This window comes from Desmodus rotundus, chromosome 8 (genome assembly GCF_022682495.2).
Source record: "Desmodus rotundus isolate HL8 chromosome 8, HLdesRot8A.1, whole genome shotgun sequence".
Taxonomy (NCBI): Eukaryota; Metazoa; Chordata; class Mammalia; order Chiroptera; family Phyllostomidae; genus Desmodus; species Desmodus rotundus.
The window spans coordinates 15,912,857-15,932,896 of record NC_071394.1 but is presented as its reverse complement, the minus strand read 5'-3'; the positions used below and the strand labels follow the sequence as shown (position 1 = coordinate 15,932,896).

At 40.1% G+C, this 20,040-nt stretch overlaps 3 protein-coding genes and 1 pseudogene across 3 annotated transcripts in view; 1 reads left to right on the top strand and 3 right to left on the bottom strand.

Annotated features, from left to right (window-relative positions):
* Nucleotides 1–7,723, bottom strand: part of EIF3H (eukaryotic translation initiation factor 3 subunit H) — an 86,259-nt gene extending 78,536 nt beyond the window's left edge. The window contains exon 1 of the mRNA XM_024572035.4: nucleotides 7,560–7,723. Within this exon, the coding sequence (XP_024427803.1) occupies nucleotides 7,560–7,691 (132 nt within the window). The 5' untranslated portion in view covers nucleotides 7,692–7,723. The remainder of the gene's footprint in view (nucleotides 1–7,559) is intronic.
* Nucleotides 5,144–5,210, top strand: LOC112315788 (U4 spliceosomal RNA; annotated as a pseudogene).
* A 7,038-nt stretch (nucleotides 7,724–14,761) lies between the features above and the next one.
* LOC139441112 (E3 ubiquitin-protein ligase RLIM-like) lies at nucleotides 14,762–15,550 on the bottom strand. Its single transcript, XM_071222194.1, has 2 exons — nucleotides 15,211–15,550; nucleotides 14,762–15,138 (listed from the first exon to the last, which is right to left on the bottom strand). Exons 1-2 carry the CDS (start codon nucleotides 15,548–15,550, stop codon nucleotides 14,762–14,764), a joined length of 717 nt encoding a protein of 238 aa, XP_071078295.1.
* A 68-nt stretch (nucleotides 15,551–15,618) lies between these two features.
* Nucleotides 15,619–18,431, bottom strand: LOC112315373 (E3 ubiquitin-protein ligase RLIM-like). Its single transcript, XM_071222193.1, has 4 exons — nucleotides 18,113–18,431; nucleotides 16,335–16,758; nucleotides 15,733–15,881; nucleotides 15,619–15,689 (listed from the first exon to the last, which is right to left on the bottom strand). Exons 1-4 carry the CDS (start codon nucleotides 18,429–18,431, stop codon nucleotides 15,619–15,621), a joined length of 963 nt encoding a protein of 320 aa, XP_071078294.1.
* Nucleotides 18,432–20,040: the final 1,609 nt, after the last annotated feature.

The following is a 20,040-nucleotide window of genomic DNA, read 5'->3' as shown; positions in this document are numbered from 1 at the left end:
TCTGTTACAGGAATAAAAATAATTTCAGCAGCAGGCGTCCACTTTAAATAAGAAGCTCCGTTAGACAGAGGTAAAACAGTGAATTACTGACCCGTGAGTGAGCCCAGCTAAAGCTCCAACGCTCAAACCTGGATTTGCTATTTTCCGCTTGTCTTCGAGAACACTACAACTCTACAATTAACTTTTATTTGTGAAAAAAATAATGTTCAAGTGAGAGAGATAACTTTAGTAAAAGCTTAACATTAATTCTTATGAGTATATACACAAATATGAATCTCTGGCCTGTACAACACAAATCCTATAGCACAGCTGTTGAGAGGCCAGGCACTGGAATCCAAGAGAGTCTGAGGGCCAGCTCCGTGGCCCTAGGCAAGTTACCCTGTCTACCCTCGCCTCCCCTACCTCCGCTAGAGATCAGTCAGTACTTACGTACAGCATTACTGCGAATTAATACACCCAAAGTACCTAGCACACAGTGCATATGGAATCCTCAGTAAAGGTTAGCTCCTAGTAAATAGTTACAACTACCACTATTACAATAAGCAATTCACCTAAGCTCACTGACTCATCCATTCATCCATCCCGCAACCACTTACTGAGGGACGAGAACATGAAAGGTACCCTCATGGCACTGAGACTTGTCTCCCCACAAAGCTCAGAGTCTATTCCTCAGAGGATGTAACTGAATTAAAGACAGTAAAAATCAACCACCTGACACCAAACTTTTATTTTTGTTAACAATTACCAGTCATACAGACCTACAGCTATCTAACAGCCATTACCAAAGGGTTTCAGGACAAGACTTTTAAAATATGTATTCAAAAGTCAAGTGAGATTAAACAGACTTGTGCACGTGTGTACATTTATACATATGTACATGTATGTGTGCACATGTATCTAAGCATGTGTGTGTGCACATTTCCTAAGAAACATCGTTACCCTTGCTAAAAACACAGACCAGATCCACTTCAAGAGTTCCTTAAAGGTCGGCAATGAACAGACGAAGTCCAGCTACACCAGTTGCTGGCCAGGTGGCCAGCAGGCAGGACACGTGATTGCTAGCAGGCTTTACTCCAGTTTTACAGATCAGGAGGGAAGGTCCACAGCCTGAACTTCTCACAGCCGTCCCCGTCAAAGAATAGCTATCACTGTGAAATTTTAGTCTCAAAGAAACTGCAATGCCAGAGCCTCCCCTTTGCATATTTTGTACAATCAGTACCTGGACTTTCACTGAATTCCAGCACCTTTCAATGACGGATCTGTGAACCTGGCAGTTTTCTTATTTGGTTAAGCCTAGATCATTTCTTCTAACACTGAACACAGAAGGTAGTTATTGCCAAAATGTAAATTCAAAAAGCAGACAGCAGCATTAGTCTTAAATTTAACACATTTTATGGCTCAAGTGGGATAGGGGTTCCATTTCATAACTGGCTAAGTCAAATAATAAACAGGACTTAAATCATTGCTGTTAAGTTTTGACATGAAAGAATTTTAAGTAACCTCAATAGGGAAAAAAAAAAAAAGATATTTTGCCCCTGACACATATGGGGTTAGTTACAGTGCTCCAATACACTTAATCAATATCACCTCTATAGTATTTCAGTTGAAAGAGCACATTTCATTATTTTTGTCTTGGATCTAATGCTCACTGATGGTCCACAATTTTAAACTTAAATCAACTAATAATTGATGGGAAAGGGGGGAAAGGCAATGTACCCTCAAGAAATTAACCAAAAATAACACTGCCTTCATCACAAAAATTAGCCATGAGAAAGTACAAGATGCAATCAAACATATAAATGTATAATTGCAATTAAATGTTAATTGATAACAATATGTAATTCAGTAACATTAAGTTTTTACTTTACCAATTCAACACACAATCTGCCTATTTTCCCACATGTACCTGGAAGGTAATTTTTCTAAAATAAAATGAGTGATAAACAGGCTTAGCTGCAACAAAATTTCTTTCCTTTCTCATACCAAACAAAACATTTCAAAACTATCATTAGCTAAGCTGTCTTCTTCCTAACACATCGAGTTTATGAAATTCAGAAGCATCTGAGCGGCTTCCTGGACAGCCAGCACACCGCGAACTCCAGCAGCTCCAGGTGGAAGGGGCAGGGAGGTGTGCCCATCCTCTGGTTCGTCTGTGGACCACCAAGGTCTGGCAGCCCCCAACTGCAGCACCCCTGCCTCGGGCCAGCCCCTGCCGCTCTGGCGTACTTTGGGGAGCCCAGCCCACAGGGCCAGACCCCAACCCTCCTATATTACTTCTAGGGTTTTTTCACTTAAAACATACACGCACACTCACACCTCTCCAGAAACACGAGTTCTGGAGAGTAAACGCAAAGACACACAGCAACTAGAAAAATGAATAATTCCATCGAACTCCTTAGTAGGAGACCAAAAAATTTAGTCAGAAACCCAAAATCTTTGTAAAATTAATAGTTTACATATATTTGTAAGTGCTACTTTAAAAAAAAAAGTAACATTTACCACCTTAAGAATTTTTGTGTATAGTCCGGTAATATTAAGTATATTCATATTGCTGTGCAACAGATCTCTAGAACTTTCTTCCTGCAAACCTGAAACTAGAGTAGACCCACTGGACAACCCCCATTTCCCTCCCCCAGACCCTCACAACCGCCACTGTACTTTCTCTCTCTCTAAATTTGACTTCTTTTGGTATCTCCTAAGTGATCATATAGTCACAATATTTCTTTTTTTTTTTAAGATCCCTCTTAGCAACTTTGAAATATGCATTACAATACTGACTAGACATACTTATTTTATAACTTGAAGTTTGTAACTTTGACTCCCTTCACTCATTTGGCACATACCCACCCCATGCCACCCCCTCCAAAAAAGCAGCAGCATGGGCAACTGCATGACTAGAAGATCTTCCCCTGGCTGGTGTGGCTCAGTGAACTGAGCACCGGCCTGAAAGGTCACTGGTTTGATTCCCAGTCAGGGCACATGACCAGGCTGTGAATCAGGTCCCCACTGAAGAGCGTGCAAGAGGCGACCAGTGGATTCCTCTCCCTCTCTTTCTTCCTCCCGTCCCACTCTCTAAAAATAAATAAATAAAATCTTTTTAAAAAATTAAAATAAAAAATAAGGTCTACAGGTGATCTGGGGGCTTGTTTCTGCTTCTGTAACAAGAGGCATGCTTGCTAAAGCAGGCCGGGAAGGGGACATCGAAGGGCAACCGAGGGGGCCTCTGAGAAAACGTTGGTTGAAGGCAGACAGGAGAGTGAGTTTCTTTTCACTGCATACTCTTCTTTGCCATTTGATTTGTGTATCATGAGTATCCAGTGTAATGGCTGTGTTTAATTAAATTGTTTAATAAATTAAAACGGCTTCTTCAGCTTGCCAGTGTAAAAAGTATATACCACTGAAATCGCAGGAGGTGATCACTCACCTCCTCTCCCCTAAAGAGGCTGCTGTGGTCCGAGGCAGGCCACCCCCAAAGACTCCACAATGGCATATGGATTATTCTGCACTACGGTTACCTGACAAGCAGCCAGTGCCAAAAGCACACCTTGACATCCCATCATCCCCCCCCCACCCCGTCTCTTTGAGTGCAGGAAATAAATCTCCCCTGTAAAAGGTGCCCTCCCTGCTCCAGGACAGCTGAGAGACCACCTTATCACAAGAGCTAAGAGATCCAGAGCCAGAGCGTCTGTAAACAATTTACTGCGGTGTATCCATTTATTAGCTGAGCCCAAACTTTGTTTGGGTTCCTCACTAATGAATACCCAAACCCTGCTTAGATTCCTTTCTACTGAGCACTGACCTTCTTGTCCTGTCAATTCTTCACAAATTTGTTGTCTGTCTAAAAAATATTAAAAGATGTCTGGTTCAATTACCTCTTTGAGCCTCATTTTATGATCAGAGCATCCTATTGTGATTCTCCTATGTGCAGGTATTAAATTGGTTTTTCTGCAATTTATGTTGCCTTGTGTCAATTTCATTGTTTTATTATTAGTCCACCTCTAAGAACTAAAACAGAGGGAGGAATTCTCGCCCTCCCAACAAGGACCTTCAAAACAAAACTGAACATGAGGCATTTCTGCACAAAATATAAAACAGGGGTTTTCTTCTATCCAAAAGGAAAAAAGTCTTGGTTCTGCTTTAAAGACTACCCTTAAACCAAACTGGGAAACAGCATCTACAAGCCATCATCTGGAGGCTAAAAACAAAAGGTAAAGAGGATCTTAAAAGTCAGAGATCAATATGAACCGCAGCCGTACTTCTTAAACATTAATATATTATCAATCACCTGATACACTAGGCAGGAGAGGGGCCTGAGATTCTGAGACCCTGCATTTCTACATTTCTAACAAGGTATTAAGGCCAATTTTGCTTGTCATGCTGCTCATGGATCATACTCTGTAAGTATCAAAAGTATAATGTATGTAAGAAAGGTAAGATTCAAACTGGTTCGGGGAACAGAGTGGGTTTTACATGATAAGTTCAACAGGAAGAACTAGCCTGACTTTGTCTCGGAATAATGAAGCCAGTTGACCACACTGAAGATCCGCTCCTCCATTCCAAAAGGATATACGAGCATGATTCTGGGCGGGGTACAGTAAAAGACACACTGACCACTCTAATGGAGCAGACAATTAAAAGATGATTGAGAGGCACCACTGTCACACAAGGAAAACAGCCATGTAATTGTGAGTTAATAGTCAGAAAAGAAATGTATGTTTTATCCATGAAATGAAATGCTATGTAGTAATGAAAATGAATAAATTACAACTGCTCACTCAAGAATGGACTAATCTCAATCATGGTGCGAGATACACATATATATAAAATAATTCAAGACACAGGAGAACATACCATGTTTTAGTTCATTCACATCTATTAATACAAACAAGGCAAAACTAAACAAACTGTTTAGGAATACTCTGTATAGTGAAGCTATAAAAAAGCAAGAAATTAATGAATCAAAGATCACAACAGTGATAACTGGGAGGGGAGAAGGGACGGGAGAAAAGGACGAGACAGGAAGGGGCTTCAGAGATATTTGTAATGTTCTACAACTCAAGCGGAATGGCAGGTGACTGGATGTGTGTTCTGTGACTACTCAAATTATGTATTACAGACACTATTCTGAATGTATGGCATTTTGAGCTTTGCGCAGTGGCAGTATCATAGCCAATGAGGTTTATCTGAGGCGCGATTATTGCTAACTGAATGTATGGCATTTTTATTTTTTCTTTCTTACACTTCTTTGTTAATGTTATCAATAATCCTTTTAAAAACTAAGTCTGGAAATTGGTGGTGCCAGATGCCCATAGTGGAAGACTGCTAATACTGACAATTTTTAACCACTGACTTCAAGAGGGAAAAAGTGGGGATTAAGAATGCAACACTGAATGCTAAGTAAAGAGACAGAGCTGAACATCTGAATATGGGAAACTCTTGAAAATGTTAAGATGTTAAGGAAAAGGTAACGTTAAAGAAACAGAGGAACTGATGAATAGGACCAAACGTCGGAAAGAAACGATTCAAGAATACAAGAGAAAAATTGGCCTTGGCCACTATCAAGGTGCCAGGAACAAATGTGATTAAACACCAGGATTATCAAATATATTGTTCTACGTGGCTAGAATTACAGTCCCTAGGAAGCTTGGAAATACTAGAAACTAAACCTAAAGACAAAAGCAAGGACAACATCTGATGAACCTTGAATTCACTGCCAAATCGCTGAAAACATTTTAGAAAGACAGTTAACTAGATCTAAACTTTCACATTAAATGAATGTTTTAGTAACAGTATGAAGAATTGACTGAAGAAGGTGAAGACAACAATTCAAGATATCATTAAAATAATCTATTAAAGATCATCAGGACGTGAAGTAGGAGTAGTATAAAAATAAAGTGAGATATTTTATTCATTCATTCATTCATTCATTTTCTTCTACTGATCTCAGTTAACAGGTTCAGTATTAAGAGTAAGAAGTGAAAAAACATACTCCCTGCCTGCCCTCAGTAGCTTGCATTCTGGTGGAGGAGACAAGATCCAAAAAAAAAAAAAGCTATGAAGGAAATACAGGGTGGTGTGATGGAGAGTGATGGGAGGCTACTTTTAACAGGGTTCTCAGGCAAGGCCTTTCTTGAGATGGTGTTATTTAAGCCGAGGAGGCAGGAATCTTGAGAGACTATTTCAGTCAGGAAAAGAACTGAAAAGTCAGCACGACTGGAGCCTAGAAGAAAGTATGAAGTGTGTTTGCAGAAAGAGACAGGAGTAGCAGGACCCTGAAGACTGTGGTAAGCAGTCTGTATTTTAAGTGGTTATGATCAGGGGCACTTGGATGAAAGGCAGGTGAATTTGATATATTCTGGAGGTGGAATCAACAGGATTTGCTGAGGGACTGGATGTTGGCAAAGAAAGAAAAAAAAAAAGAACAAATAGGTTAATGCCTACGTTTCTGACTTATTTAAATAGGTAGATGGTAATTCCATTTACTAAAATGGGAGAGACTAAGGTAATACCAATGAGCAGGAGGGATGAAAGATGGAGAAGTCACTAATTTTATTCTGTACGCGTTCAATTTGAAATGCCCATGCAAATAGTGACGGTGCAGCAGGGAGCTGGGTATTCAAGAGTGGCATTCAAGAATCAAGTCTGGCAAGAAATATAAATCCAGGAGTTATCAGAATATAAATAATAATTAGAGCCAAAAGAGGGGACCTTAAAGAGAGTTTACTACTATAACTATTTACAAATAGTAACAGCAGCAGCTGAGACGAAATGGAACCTTACTGCGTCCCAGATACTGTGCTAGCTATCGAAACACATTCTGCCAATTTTAAACCTCCCAACAACTCAGATGAGGAAAATAAGTCATAAAAAGATTAGGTAACTTGCCCAGTGTCATTCAGCTAACCAGAAGTGAGGTTCAAATCCAAGCAGTTCGGTTCCAAAGGTGTGCTTTTAACTAGTCCTTGTTACACTATGTCAAGAAGAGACCAGGTATTAGGAATCCTAAACCCAAACCTGAGGCACTCCGACACTCACAGATGTGGAAAGCATCAGCCAACACAAAAGATGTTTATTCCGATTACGCGGTTTCAGATAAAGCGCTGAAGCACAGGCGCAAAAGTGGCTAAAAAGTGAATCTCCACTTGGGGAGTTAGAGATGTCACATCCCAGCAGAGAAGCAATAAAGTTTACCTTACTCTCTCTCCCCTTCCAAAAGCTTTAAAGTCCTAGATCCTTCCCAGCACCTCGGTCACCTACTTGTCTCCCAGAAAATTCTTTCTGCAAATCCCCTCTCCCCAGCATCTCAAAACGAGACCCCAAGAACCTGTCCCACCCTTAACTTCGGTCCCCTTTCTCAGCCCTCAATTCCCCCGTCAGAGGAAAGGGAAGGTTGTTGCGTCTCCCCAAGAAGAAGTGGAGATAAAAAGGAGGATTTTAGGACAAAACTTTGGCACAGCCCCACGTAGCCCTGAGGGGAGGCTGCTGAGAAGCGCTTCTGCCAGGCACGGGCCGGGTGCTACGCTGCCCACGTGGACCCCGGGAGAAGGCACCGCACTCACCAAGCCATCTATCTGTACTTGCTTCACGGCCGAATCTCCGGACCCGCCTTTGCCTTTGCCTTTGCCTGCCGCACCGGTGTTGGAGCTAGAAGACGTGGTGCCCGAGCCGGTCCCTTCCTTGCGGGACGCCATCTTTCCAGTGGGACAGGAAGAAAGAGAAATGTGAGTAATCGGAAACGGAAACACAAGCTTCACGTGACGCCGTGCGCAGTGCGACGTTCGAGGGGAGGAGCTGGAAGGCCTGGCTGGAATGGGCCCCGCCTCCCACCTCCCACCTCCCGCCTCCCGCCTCTTCTGCAGCCTCGCCTCTTTCCTCGACGGAGTCCTTTGCACGTTGGGTTTCCCCGTAGAAAGCTTTAAGACAAAAGTAGGCTTTTAAAAATGTTTTACACTATGTTTAGTCTCCATTGGGCTGTTATTCATAATAACATTACAATTCACTTCTAATTTTTTTGGTTAATCCCAATTCCCAACCTCGCAAACTATGAAGAGTTTCACTAACTCCTGTTACACACATTAGGAAACGGATGTGGTTTATCCAACCTCATTCTGTTTATTATTGGTGACTGGTGTCGTATTTTGTCTTATGTAATTTTAGATAGCCGTCTCTAACCTCTTTCTCTAACCATAGAAATTAATTAAAATATGGGAACTGTTTTCAGAATTACCAGAACAGCCTTTGCTGCTATAGGTTTCATGTAAGATTAACATAAGGACCAAGAAATTATTTGATGCAAGATATTGAAGTACGATGCACAATATATTCCCTAACCGTGCTTATTTAAGTTTGAAATACACATCTCAAGTCTTTAAAAACTTGACATGTTTAGAAAACCATATCAGGTAAGGAATTTAAAACATTTCTCTGCTTCCAAATACATTTTGCCTATTCCTTATTTTTTAAATGTTTACTCATTCAATAAATACGTAGGCAGAACTGATGAAGTGGTTACATCAATGAAGGGTATATTCCCTGCTCTGAAGTTTTTTTGTTGTGGTGTTATATTACAATCTGGAACAGAAACTGTTACACCTGAAAAATTCCTGAGACAAAATTAAAAATTAATATCCATTTTTTTCAAGTGCACATGAAATATTTATCAAAACAGACCACAACCTGGGCTACAGAGAAAAGCCTTCACAAATTTAAAAGTGTTGAAAATTGATGATAATAGAACTACTCTAGAAATCAGTGAGAAAGATAATCAAAACGAGAAGAAAGAAGGAAGAAAATCCCTGGTGGAAGAACCAGAACTGGAAGTTTGTGCCTATCATTGAGTAGGTGGAATAATGAGCACCAGAAAGCACCCAGGTTACTTACAAAAATACATTTGTTAATTGCTTTATTCTACAGTATATGTATGACATAGTTTTGTTAAAACTAGTGAGTAAAATTTTAAATTTCTTTGCTATTTTTAGCCTTGGAAATATCCCACTAAGATTTGCCAGTCAGGTGTGCTAATCTTAGCGTGAGTCCTTGCAACCTGACCCAAGACGGTGCATGTGGGCCCTCTGCATGAAACAAAACATCCCATAGCCAAGAGGTATACATACAGACATCCCTAATTTATAATGGTATGACTTACAATACTTTTGACTTTACAATGGTGCATAAGTGATAATGCATTCAGTAAAAGCCATACTTAAATTTTTGATCTTTTTCTAGGCTAGCAATATATGGTATGATACTCTCATGATACTGGACAGGGCAGCAAAACACAGCCCCCAAGTCAAATTCAAGATGAGGAGGGTAAGTAGTCAACACTCTGCAGTGTACTGTGTTGGATTGTACTGTGTTGCAGGGTACAGTGTACGTCTTTTGGATTTTGTGTTTTGAGTATGTTTAAGACAGGCTAGGATAAGCCATGATGTTAATTGAGTTAGGTATTAAATGCATTTTCAGCTTACGATATTTTTAACTTACAATGGGTTTATAGGGACCTGACCTAACCCCATAGTAAATCTAGGAGCATTGAAAGAGAGAGAGAGAGAGAGAGAGAGGGAGAGAGAGAGAGAGAATCCATGATGTAGAATTTGAAATAAGATCAATATAATCACCCTAACTAGAAAGGCCTAGAAGCAATGTCACTCCCTTTGCTTGGATTCCAGGGTTTTTTCCTAACTCACTGGCTGCTCGTTTCCTCTGTCACCACTGACGATTTCTCTAACCTTCCCCAACCTTTTAATATTGAATAGCATCAGGCTTATGTCTTTGTCCCCTTATCTCTACTCCCTATCATGGTGATCCCAACCACTCTCAAGGCTCTAAACTTCATGCATATGCTAATGAATCCCAATTTATATTTCTCCAGAACTCTCCACTGATTTCCACACAAGCATGTTCATCTGCCCATCTCCACTTACATGTCAGGCACCTCTAACTTAACCTGTCTAAAATTGAGCTCCACCTCCGCCCCCGCAAATTGTCTTTTCACAATTTTCCCCATGCCTTTTGATGACATCTCTATTCTTCTAGTTAATGAGACCAACCAAAATGCTTGGGGCCATCTTTGACTCCTCTGTTTCCTGCTTACCCCACCCCCTGAACCCTGAAAAACTCATTTGGGCTCCATCTTAAAATGCATTCAAAATCCAGACTTTTTCTGAGAAGGAATACAAATATTTTCTCTATTCCAATAAGTATATCTAAACCCCAGGACATTATATATAGAAAAAAATAAAATAAAAAGACTCTGCAAGGAGGAAACAGAAGGAAAAAGACTGGATAGTGACATTGGGACCCAAGGAACAAGACATTGATGATTTTCTAGTGTTTCAATTTGCCACACATGTCCCATGCTCAGAGCTGAAGTCCAGTGACCTGGAAACACCAACAGGTACAAACCAAAAACAAAGTTCCAACAAAAGTGTTCTCTGCACACTGTCAGTGGAGGTAGGTGGAGAGTTTGAACTCTCACCCTCACCAGACAGTAGTGAGGCAGCCATTCCCTCACCCAACAGGGTGATGTCAGAGAAGGACTAGTGGAGGGTCAGGATTTCACCACAGCAGTAAGGGGACCACCCACCCCATGAAGGAAACCCAGAGAGCGGTAAATAAGGCCCTCTTACCCCTCTCATCCAGGAGGCCTAGTGGACACGGGAACTTCTATCCCCCACCAGTGCCAAAGAACTACTCCCACTCCTGAAGGAGTCCATGGAGGCTGAACATGGCACTTCTGTTTGTGCCTTCATGAGACAGTGAAAGGAAGGAAGGACTCCCTCTTTCCAGAGGAAGCCAACTAAAATAGAAGGTCTCAAGATTCAAAGTTCCATAACGAAATACACAAAAATCTATGCTTCCGTTTTTAAGAAAGCATGATCTCCTCAGGAACCAGAAATATTTCAAACTGAATGAAAAAAAGGCAATCAATAGATGCCAATATGACAGAGATGTGAGAATTATCTGAAAAGATTTTGAAGCAGCCATTATACAATGTTTCAACTACCAATTACAATCACATTCAAAATAAAAAATTTCATCAGAGAAACTGAAAATCTCAGCCAGGAGATAGAAGGTATAAATAGGAACCAAATGGAATTTTAGTACTTAAAAAATACCATAACCAAAAATAAAAAAGCTCAATGGATAGGCTTAACCACAGAATGGAGAGGACAGAGGGAAAGAAATCAGTGGACTAGAGATGGAACAGAAATGACACAGTCTGTAAACAGATGAACAGAAAATGAGATGGAACGTAGAAATGACACAATCTGTACACAGGTGAACAAAATATAAAATGGTAAGCCAAGGTGGGAAAAAGTATGGCAGTTCTTCAAAAAATTAAACATAGAATTACCAAATGACCCAGCAATGCCACGTCTACATTTATACTCAAAAGTACTGAAAGCAAGGACTCAAACGGATGACCAATGTTTATAGCAACGTTACTCAAAATAGCCAGAAGTTGGAAACTACTCAAATGTCCTTCAAGAGATGAATGAATAAAACGATATACATGAAATGGAACATTATTTGGCCTTGAAAATGAAATCTGATAAATGCTACAATATGGATGAATCTCAAAAAATGCTAAATGAAATAAACTAGACACAAAAGAACAAATATCATAGGGTTTTATGTTAAGTACCATTTATATTAAGTACCTAGGATAGTCAAATTTACAGAGAAAGGAGATAGTGGTGACCAGGACCTGGAAAGTGGGAGGAATAGGGAGTCCTTGTCTAATGGGTGCAGAGTTTGTGTGGGACAGTGGAAACGTGGTAATGTTTGCACAAAAATGTGAATGCTCTTAATGGCACTGAACTGTACACTTTAAATGGGTTTAAATGTTAAAGTTTACATTTTTGCCAAATTTAAAAAAGTAAACAAACAAAATATGAACAGAGTCTTAATGAACTGTGGAACTATAAGAAAAATAAAATAATCCTGTCATAGAAATCTTAGAAAGAGAAAGAGAGCAGGGGTTAAAATGTATTCAAAGAAATAATGACTGAAAACTTCCAAAATACTAGGGGAAAAGTAGAAACCTACATATTCAAGCTACCTGAGTGAATCCAAACTGGATACATCCAAAGAAATTCACACCAACACATATCAGAGTCAAACTTCTAAAAGCCAAAGAAAAAAATCTTGAAAGCAACAAGAACCAATGTCTTACTTAAAAGAGAGAACTGATTAGAATTAAAGTGGATTTCTCATCAGAAACCAGAGACCAGAATAATATTTTTCAACTGCTAAAATAAAAGAATTCCCAACCCAGAAACCTATATTCAGCCAAAATATAATTAAGGAATTAAAAAGAAATCAAAACATGTTTGAATAAAGAAAAACCAAGAGATATATCACAGCAGTTCTAACCCAAAAGAATGATTAAACGAAGTTCTCAAAAAGGAAAGGAAATAAAAAACAATTTAAAAAAAGAACCTTGGAACATCATTAAGGAAGAACACATTAAACAAATATTTAGGTAATTACATGTTCCTTCTCCTCTTGGGTTTCCTAAATTATGTTTCAGTGTTAAAGCAAAAATTAGGAAAGCAAGAAAGTCAACCACTGTTATATTCTACTTGCTTTAAGTGAAGTGGATCTGGTATCAGAAATACTTAATAAAAACCAGAATATTGATACAACTTTCATAATTAATGTCAAATGTTTGATGATTGATCTACGTCTACATTTCTGGCCATGCAGGTAACTTCTGTGTGAAAAATATGCCAGCTCAAAGCTGTACAGAAAGACTTCGCCAGCGGTCCTCATTTATATCGTATAGTTCTGCGCAACTACTGTGGCCGCCAGAAATTCATGCAGGAAATAAAGGTCAGTGATGATTCTGACTTCAAATTTTTAGAACAGGTTTATACTTAACACCGTCTGTATTTATACAAGTTGCATATTACACAAAGTTTATGAGTATTAGGATTACTACTTTAGGTTTTAAGATAATGTATACTCACTAAACCAGGATTGAAACATTTAAGCAAAATTTGCTAGAATGGCCCCTATATTTCCCCCCCTCCCAAAGAAAGGAGTTGAGTTTTAAGGCTGAATTAGAAGAAAAATCCGTCACTATGTTTGGATTGGAAAGGAAGCATAATCTAAAATTTGATTTTAAAGAGTCATGACTTGGGGTGATATTTTTATTTTTATTGGGGACAACTAGAACTGAATTAGGTAGACATGTTTTAACTCAGGTTTTACTTTTAAGGCTTTCAGATCGCAAGTTGGGAGACTCCAAGCAGCAACCAGGTGCTTTGGATCATTCACACAAAGATGAAGACCCATATATAAACCATAAAACCCTTTATAAGAAATAAGAATCTATTTTTAAAAGTAATTATATGAACTAAACTTATAAAAGCATATCAAAACTTGAATATACTCATAGGCAAAAATGAAATACCTAATAATGCCCTTTTTCCTTAGTTGTTTATGATCAGAGCAAACTGAAGTATAACATGTCCAAGAGAAAGATCTAAGTTTATTGTGTCTTCACTTCTAAAAGTGAAATGTACTGGTTCTCTCCTTTTGTCATACAAGATCTGAGTATTTAAGAGGATTGTTAAAGAGTTGAGTCAAAGAACAGAAAGTGGAGAAAAAAAGGCAAGAAAGCACAGACAGACCGGGTTTGAAGGGAGTTGGGAAGGCGGGTTTGGTAGATGGCCCCTGATTTGCTCTTCAGATATGCTCACCATCCCCTCTACCCTGATCTGTAACTCCAGGAGGCTGGCCTTTAAGGGCTTTACTAACGAGTGTCTCTTGCTCTGTGTCTTCAGGTTGGTTTTGGCTAATGTGAACTGCCAACAGGAGATTAGAAGTCAGGAGGAAAGCAAGGAAAGGGTATTTACTTCCAGGAGCCCCCTCAGACTTGAGGCTGGCAGTGGCTGCCATTTGTCTATTCAAGGCCACAGCTCTTGCTAGGTGGTCTTCTATTTCAAGGACAGGATGTTCTGGATTGCAGTCTCTATGCCCCTTCAAGCCTAGTGGTGCTAATACTGGCTTCTCACAGTTGCTAGGCTCAGAGTACTTCATCTTCTCTTGCTTTCCCTCCATTCCCTACACATTTTAGTAAGTGGTCTCTTCATTAAATGCAATTCCCTCACCTTTTTCAAGTATGTCATTAATTTTCAGCCAGGACTGACTGATACATTGGAGAAGGGGAGAAGCTTCAGGGTGGTACTAGTGTGTGATAATCTGCTAGAGAGGAAGAGAATGTTTTCAAAGCTTTGTACACCATTCTGTGAATGTAACATGACTTCTTCATGTAAGTGACCCTAATAACTTCTTAAACTGCTTTATTATTGTGGCTGGGTTCCTGTTCCTTTGCATGTACGTCCCAGATAGGGCATGGCTATGAGGCGGATGCCCAGGGTTTACATGACTCGCTAAGATCTGTGTGCATGGCGTATATTACACTGATACACTTTTCTTATGGATAAGGGTCATCCCAACCCAGAGTACCTGCTAAATTCTTCTTGAAAGTCAGTATTTGCTACAGTATGAAATTTGTTTTTGCTGTCAGGACAATATTGTTTGACTTTTTAACATTTTTTTTATTCTCAAACAGAAATTGGGAAAGTACAATAATTCCTTCAAGAACTAACTATTCAGTTCATATTATTACATTTAGATTCATAATGAGATTCGGATTGTTATATTTAAGCATCGTCCCAAAAGTGGACATAAAACAGGTGAATGTGGTTTGTCATCACTGTAACATCTTATAGAGCTGAGAATTCATATCTCAATTAGTATTTTCTCTCTCACCAGAATCTACTACATTCTGGCGACAAATAGGACAAGTAGAGTTGTCAGAAAGCCAGCGATCAATGCAGCGGACATGAAATTCATGGGAGCAAGGGAGGATGCGGAGCTGGCTGCCTTCTCTGTACTCTGTGATGCAAATGCTACACTCATTTAATATATCATTTTTAACAGAAGATCTTATAGCCAAGTTGTCAATCTGTGCTTTGCTGAGTCCTGCAGGATGGTCATCGAAGGGAGGCCAAGCATCGCCTTCATCACTGCTTTCAAGCAACACTACGAGAGGTTCTGAACTTTCATCACTGGAGCTGGAGCTGGACGTCGAACTAGAAGTGGAACTAGACATGTAACTGGAGTCTGAACTAGAAATCAATGGGGGACGTAAGCAGTAATCATAGCTACAGTTGGAGTCGGAACCTGAACCTGTACTACCTTGAGAACTGTCGCTCCCACTGGATGACTCTGCCCTTTCCGTGTCTGGACTTGGTGGTGAGAAACTAGGCTCTGAATCACTGTCACTGTCCAGAAGGCTCCTTGAGTCACTAAAATCTGGCATTGCCAGGCTTAACATGCTTTGAATTGCACCAGACGTCGTATCGTTTAAACCAGTATGTAAAGTCCTATAAATGGGAATGCCGATGGTACTGACATAAGCTCTCACATCTCCCTGTTCATAATGTGAAAACATATGCCCAAATTCTTCTTGCTCACTTTCTAAAGTGATGGTATGATTTGGCGTCTCAGGTGGTATCCAGGTTCTTCTAGTCATGCTTTCTCTCTCAGAATATACTACAGGATGAACTGGCCCTGTTTCAGAATAGAAGGATATAGTTGGATTCATCTGTCTCCAGTGACAAGATTCACCATCACTGGTTGCGTCTGGAGAAGATTCTCCTTGTATGGCATTCCTTGTTTCAGAATTTGCAAAAAGAACCGGTTTTTGCAATTCACGCGCAGTTATTTGCTGTCTCAGTGTTTCATGGTGCTGAGTTCTAGAGAATCTCTCAGTCTCACGTACCACAGGCTGCTCAAAAGTCGGAGATGATGCACTGTGGTGGAGCCTTGGTAACAGTTCACCCCGTGACTCTGCAGGTGACCTGCTTTCAGTACTCGCTCTGGTTCTGCTCTGGTCTTGGCTTCTGCTTCTTGCTGTTTGCTGACCTCTGGTAGGTGGGACTTCCAGTAATGCTCCAGTTCTACTTTGCTCTGATCTAGGTGGTCTTGTAAATCTTGGCTCAGACTGTGGACATTCTACTTGCCTTTGGCCATTTTTCATATTTCCTCCCGTGGGAAGCCTTGTAAATGGTGTGTACACTTCCCTTGCATTCGGACCCCTGTTGTGAAAGCTAACAGTGATATCTGAACTGGGTCTGAAGTCACCGTGTGGCTTGAACTGGCTCATGTCTCTCCTACGTTGGTGATCTCTTTGCCCAGCTGTCACATTTGTAGTTTGTGTGGCAGAGTTAAGCGGGGCTGCCACAGAGCCACGCCTCAGAGATGATGGACTGTGCTGTGGCCTCTGTGAACGCAGGCCGAGTGAACGTGGGAGTGGCGTGCTTTCAAATCTCGCTCTGGTTCTGCTATGGTCCGGGCCTCTGCTTCTTTCTCTTTTCTGACCTCTGGTAGGTGGGACCTCCAGTAATGCTCCAGTTCTACTTTGCTCTGATCTAGGTGGTCTTGCAAATCTTGGCTCAGACTGTGGACATTCTACTTGCCTTTGGCCGTTTTTCATATTTCCTCCCGTGGGAAGTCTCGTAGACGGTGTGTACGCTTCCCTCGCATTCGGACCCCTGTTGTGAAAGTTGGCATTGATTTCTGAACTGGGTCTGAAATCACTGGGCAGATTAACCTGGCTCACTTCCCTCCTAGGCGGTTGTTCTCTTTGCCCAGTTGTCACATTTTCAGTTGGTTCAAGTGACATAAGCCAGTCTAGTAAAGAGTCACTGCTAGATGCATCATCTGAACCGTCTCCTTCGCCTGTTAAAAAAAAAAGGGAGAAACTCAGAAAGGAACTAACAAGATCATAGCCATCATAAAGTAGTACTCTGAAACTTTGTTTCAAAAACAAACAAAAGTGATAAAAAAAACCCAATTTTTAAAAAATATTTCACATTTGTAGAGTTAATATTTTGTAAACTATGCTGTAAATTGACAGGTGAAGGCAAGAATGTTTCAGTTCCATCTGAAAAGAGAAAGATAATCCTAGATAAATTTAAAGAATTGTTTTTTTAAGGAATCTGGAGGATGTTTATTTTCAATATTCCATCAAATCCACAACCTTGTTTACCACTGTGGAAGGAATGCCATGAGATGGCCTTTTTCACTCCACTGTCAGTTTCCTAGTGCAATTAAACAAGGCAAACACCAGTTAAGTTTCAGTGCTTGTTCTTTTACTTCAATTTACATTATTGTGTAATGTAAATTAGTCTATGATATCACTGCTAGGCTTTTGACTTCTAGTGCTTTTGGTAATATATAAAGTTGTCTTAAAATATAAAACTATTATAGCCATTAGCCAAATACAAAGAAGGCTTATAGGTTTAAAAGTATTTGAATACTTCTTAACGTTACCAAGATTCTGAATTGGCAAGAAGTTGAGAGTTAGATCAGATGAATAGACTGAACCTAGCACAGTACATATAACGCCATTTTGAAGAACCAAACTATTTTAGTGTCTTCCTCATTACACAGCAAAAGTCTCTACTCACACTGGGAGAGAAGCCCAGACCTACGGAGAGGGCAGGGTTTCTCAGCCTTAACACTATCGACATTTTGGCACTGTGCAATTCCTTGTTTTGGAGCTATCCTGTGCATTGTGGGATGTTTGGCAGCGATCCTAGTCTCTGCCCACTGGATGCCAGAAGTGCCCATCCCCTACCAGTGACAACCCAACATATATGTAGACACTGTCAAGTGTCCTCCATTGAGAACGGCATGATGAGGATATGAAATATGTATTTTTGCTGGTGAGGAAGTCACGTGCCTATATCAGAAGAACTAATTTAGGAAGAAGGAAGAACTATCAATTGAGGTGTAAAACCAAGGAAAATATCAATATGTTATTTCACCCTGTTTCTCAATTAAAATAACTCAAATGTGAGTCAGGGAAAAAATGTACCTTGACATTCTCACCAAAAGCAAGTAAATGCCAGTTATCTTTTTTTCATGATAAGTTAATTTCTGTCACTCTGTCTCGCTGACTTTCTGTTATGAAGTTCCTCATCCACCCTATCATATTGCCCTCACAAGCAGAGGATACGTATACCTGCACTTTCACCTGAGTTTTCCAGTAGGTTTTCTTTAATGAATAGACATCAACACAACTCTTTACCTGGGTTGCCTAGCAAATTGTTATCCCTCATAGGCTTGTAATCGTCTTCATCCAGGTTATTCACAAATGGATAGAAATCTTCCTCCTGAACCACTTGGTCCATCTGACTTCTGCCCTGGGCCTCAGATTCATCTCCTTCACCTCCCGAATCTGCGTTTTCCATCCTGATGAACAAGTGGAAAATTATCTGACCTTTACAAAGTGGTGTTGATACACAAACTAATACTTTCTGCTTCCCTGTCAGGTTACGACTCAGTCGGATCCGCCTCCACTTCTGTTTCTCTCGCTGCTGCAATTCTGCAGCTTCTGGTGAGGCCATTGTAGAGACCTGCCTTTATACCACCAGGCTTCCAGTCATCATTGCCTAGGCAACCATGATTACCCCATTGTTAGCAAATTGGGACAGCTTTCAGGTTAGGATTCATTTCATTTCACATCAGCAAATACTGACAAAGGCTTATCGTACACCAGACACAGTCCTTTAACCCAAGTGAGCCTATCGTCAGGCTTTCAGAGACTTTTGCAGGCTCCTATACGTTCTAGTTATTTGTATGTTAAATTTCAGAACCCAAGTGCAGCTAGTTAATGTTATATATGACCGCCTTACTCAAAATGTCCTGTCAAAGTCACCCTAGTTAAATGCACCAGTTCTCATTTTCAGGTGCCCAGGGGCCTCTGTCTTTTCTCCTCATAATTTCATAAATCACAGACACTCGCTAAGAAAGCCCACAATTTTTTATCATTCTCCAGGGCCACAGTAGAATCTGTTTAATTGGGTCCTTTCCCTGTTATAATAGCGTCATCTTGCATTGTACAATTCTTCAAGCTTCTGTTTAAAAAAGTAAAGAAAATAAGTGCATTACTTACATATTTGGCAGGTTTTCTCTCACCCAGAGAATGCCTTAAGGAATTCTCCATAAATACATCCTGTTTCATTTTTGTTTTTCTTTCTCATAAGTGTTATAATATTACTTGACCAGAACTAGCCAGAGCATCACAGGCACTTTTTAAACAAGATCCATAATAGTTATTTTGCCTAACATAATGAGTGCTGACTTTGCTGATTTTGTTCCATATGTTAGTGCAGCCAGGATGAGTTGGTAAAAATGATGCTCATTGCAATCCTATCTGAAGGAGGCCTCTAAGAGTTTCTAGACTCTTTAATATCACCACATGCCACTTAACACTTGCTTGGAAATCCCTTAGTCAAGTTGTTTATATAAAGACAAGATTTGGCTGCTAAATTTGAGACATTAGTTCATTTGACTTATTTAATAACTAACTCATCCAACATAAACTGAGTCACTTACTGCCCTAGCCACTAGAGATATATTAACTGTTGTAGCAGTCTGTACTCCCAAGTAATTCACACTCCAAGTAAGGTAAACATTACATAGAAACTATCAAAATACAATATATTATATGCTGTAATAGATTTATATATGTAGTATTGTGTAAGTGTGAGAACTGTGTGATGATTCTTTAATGGGAGTTGGGAAATGTTTCACAGAGACATTACATTTAAATCTGCATCATCAATAGATGAGTGGGTAAAAAAGATGTTGTACATTTACATGATGGAATGCTATGTGGCTGTAAAAAAAGAAGGAACTCGTTCTCTTTGCAACAGCATGGATGGACCTGGAGAATATTATGCTAAGCATAATAAGCCAGTCAGAGAAAGAAAAATACCATATGATCTCACTCATATTTGGAATCTAGTGAACAAAATAAACTGTTGAACAAAATAAAACCAGAGGCATGAATACATGGAACAGACTGACAGAGCTCAGAGGGATGGGGGGGCGCGGACTGGAAAAGACTAGCCAGAGAACATATATGCACATATACTTAGCTCCTGGACACAGACAACCGTGTGTTGAAGACTGGGTGGGGAGTAGCGTCAGGGGCTGGGTGGATGGAGGCAA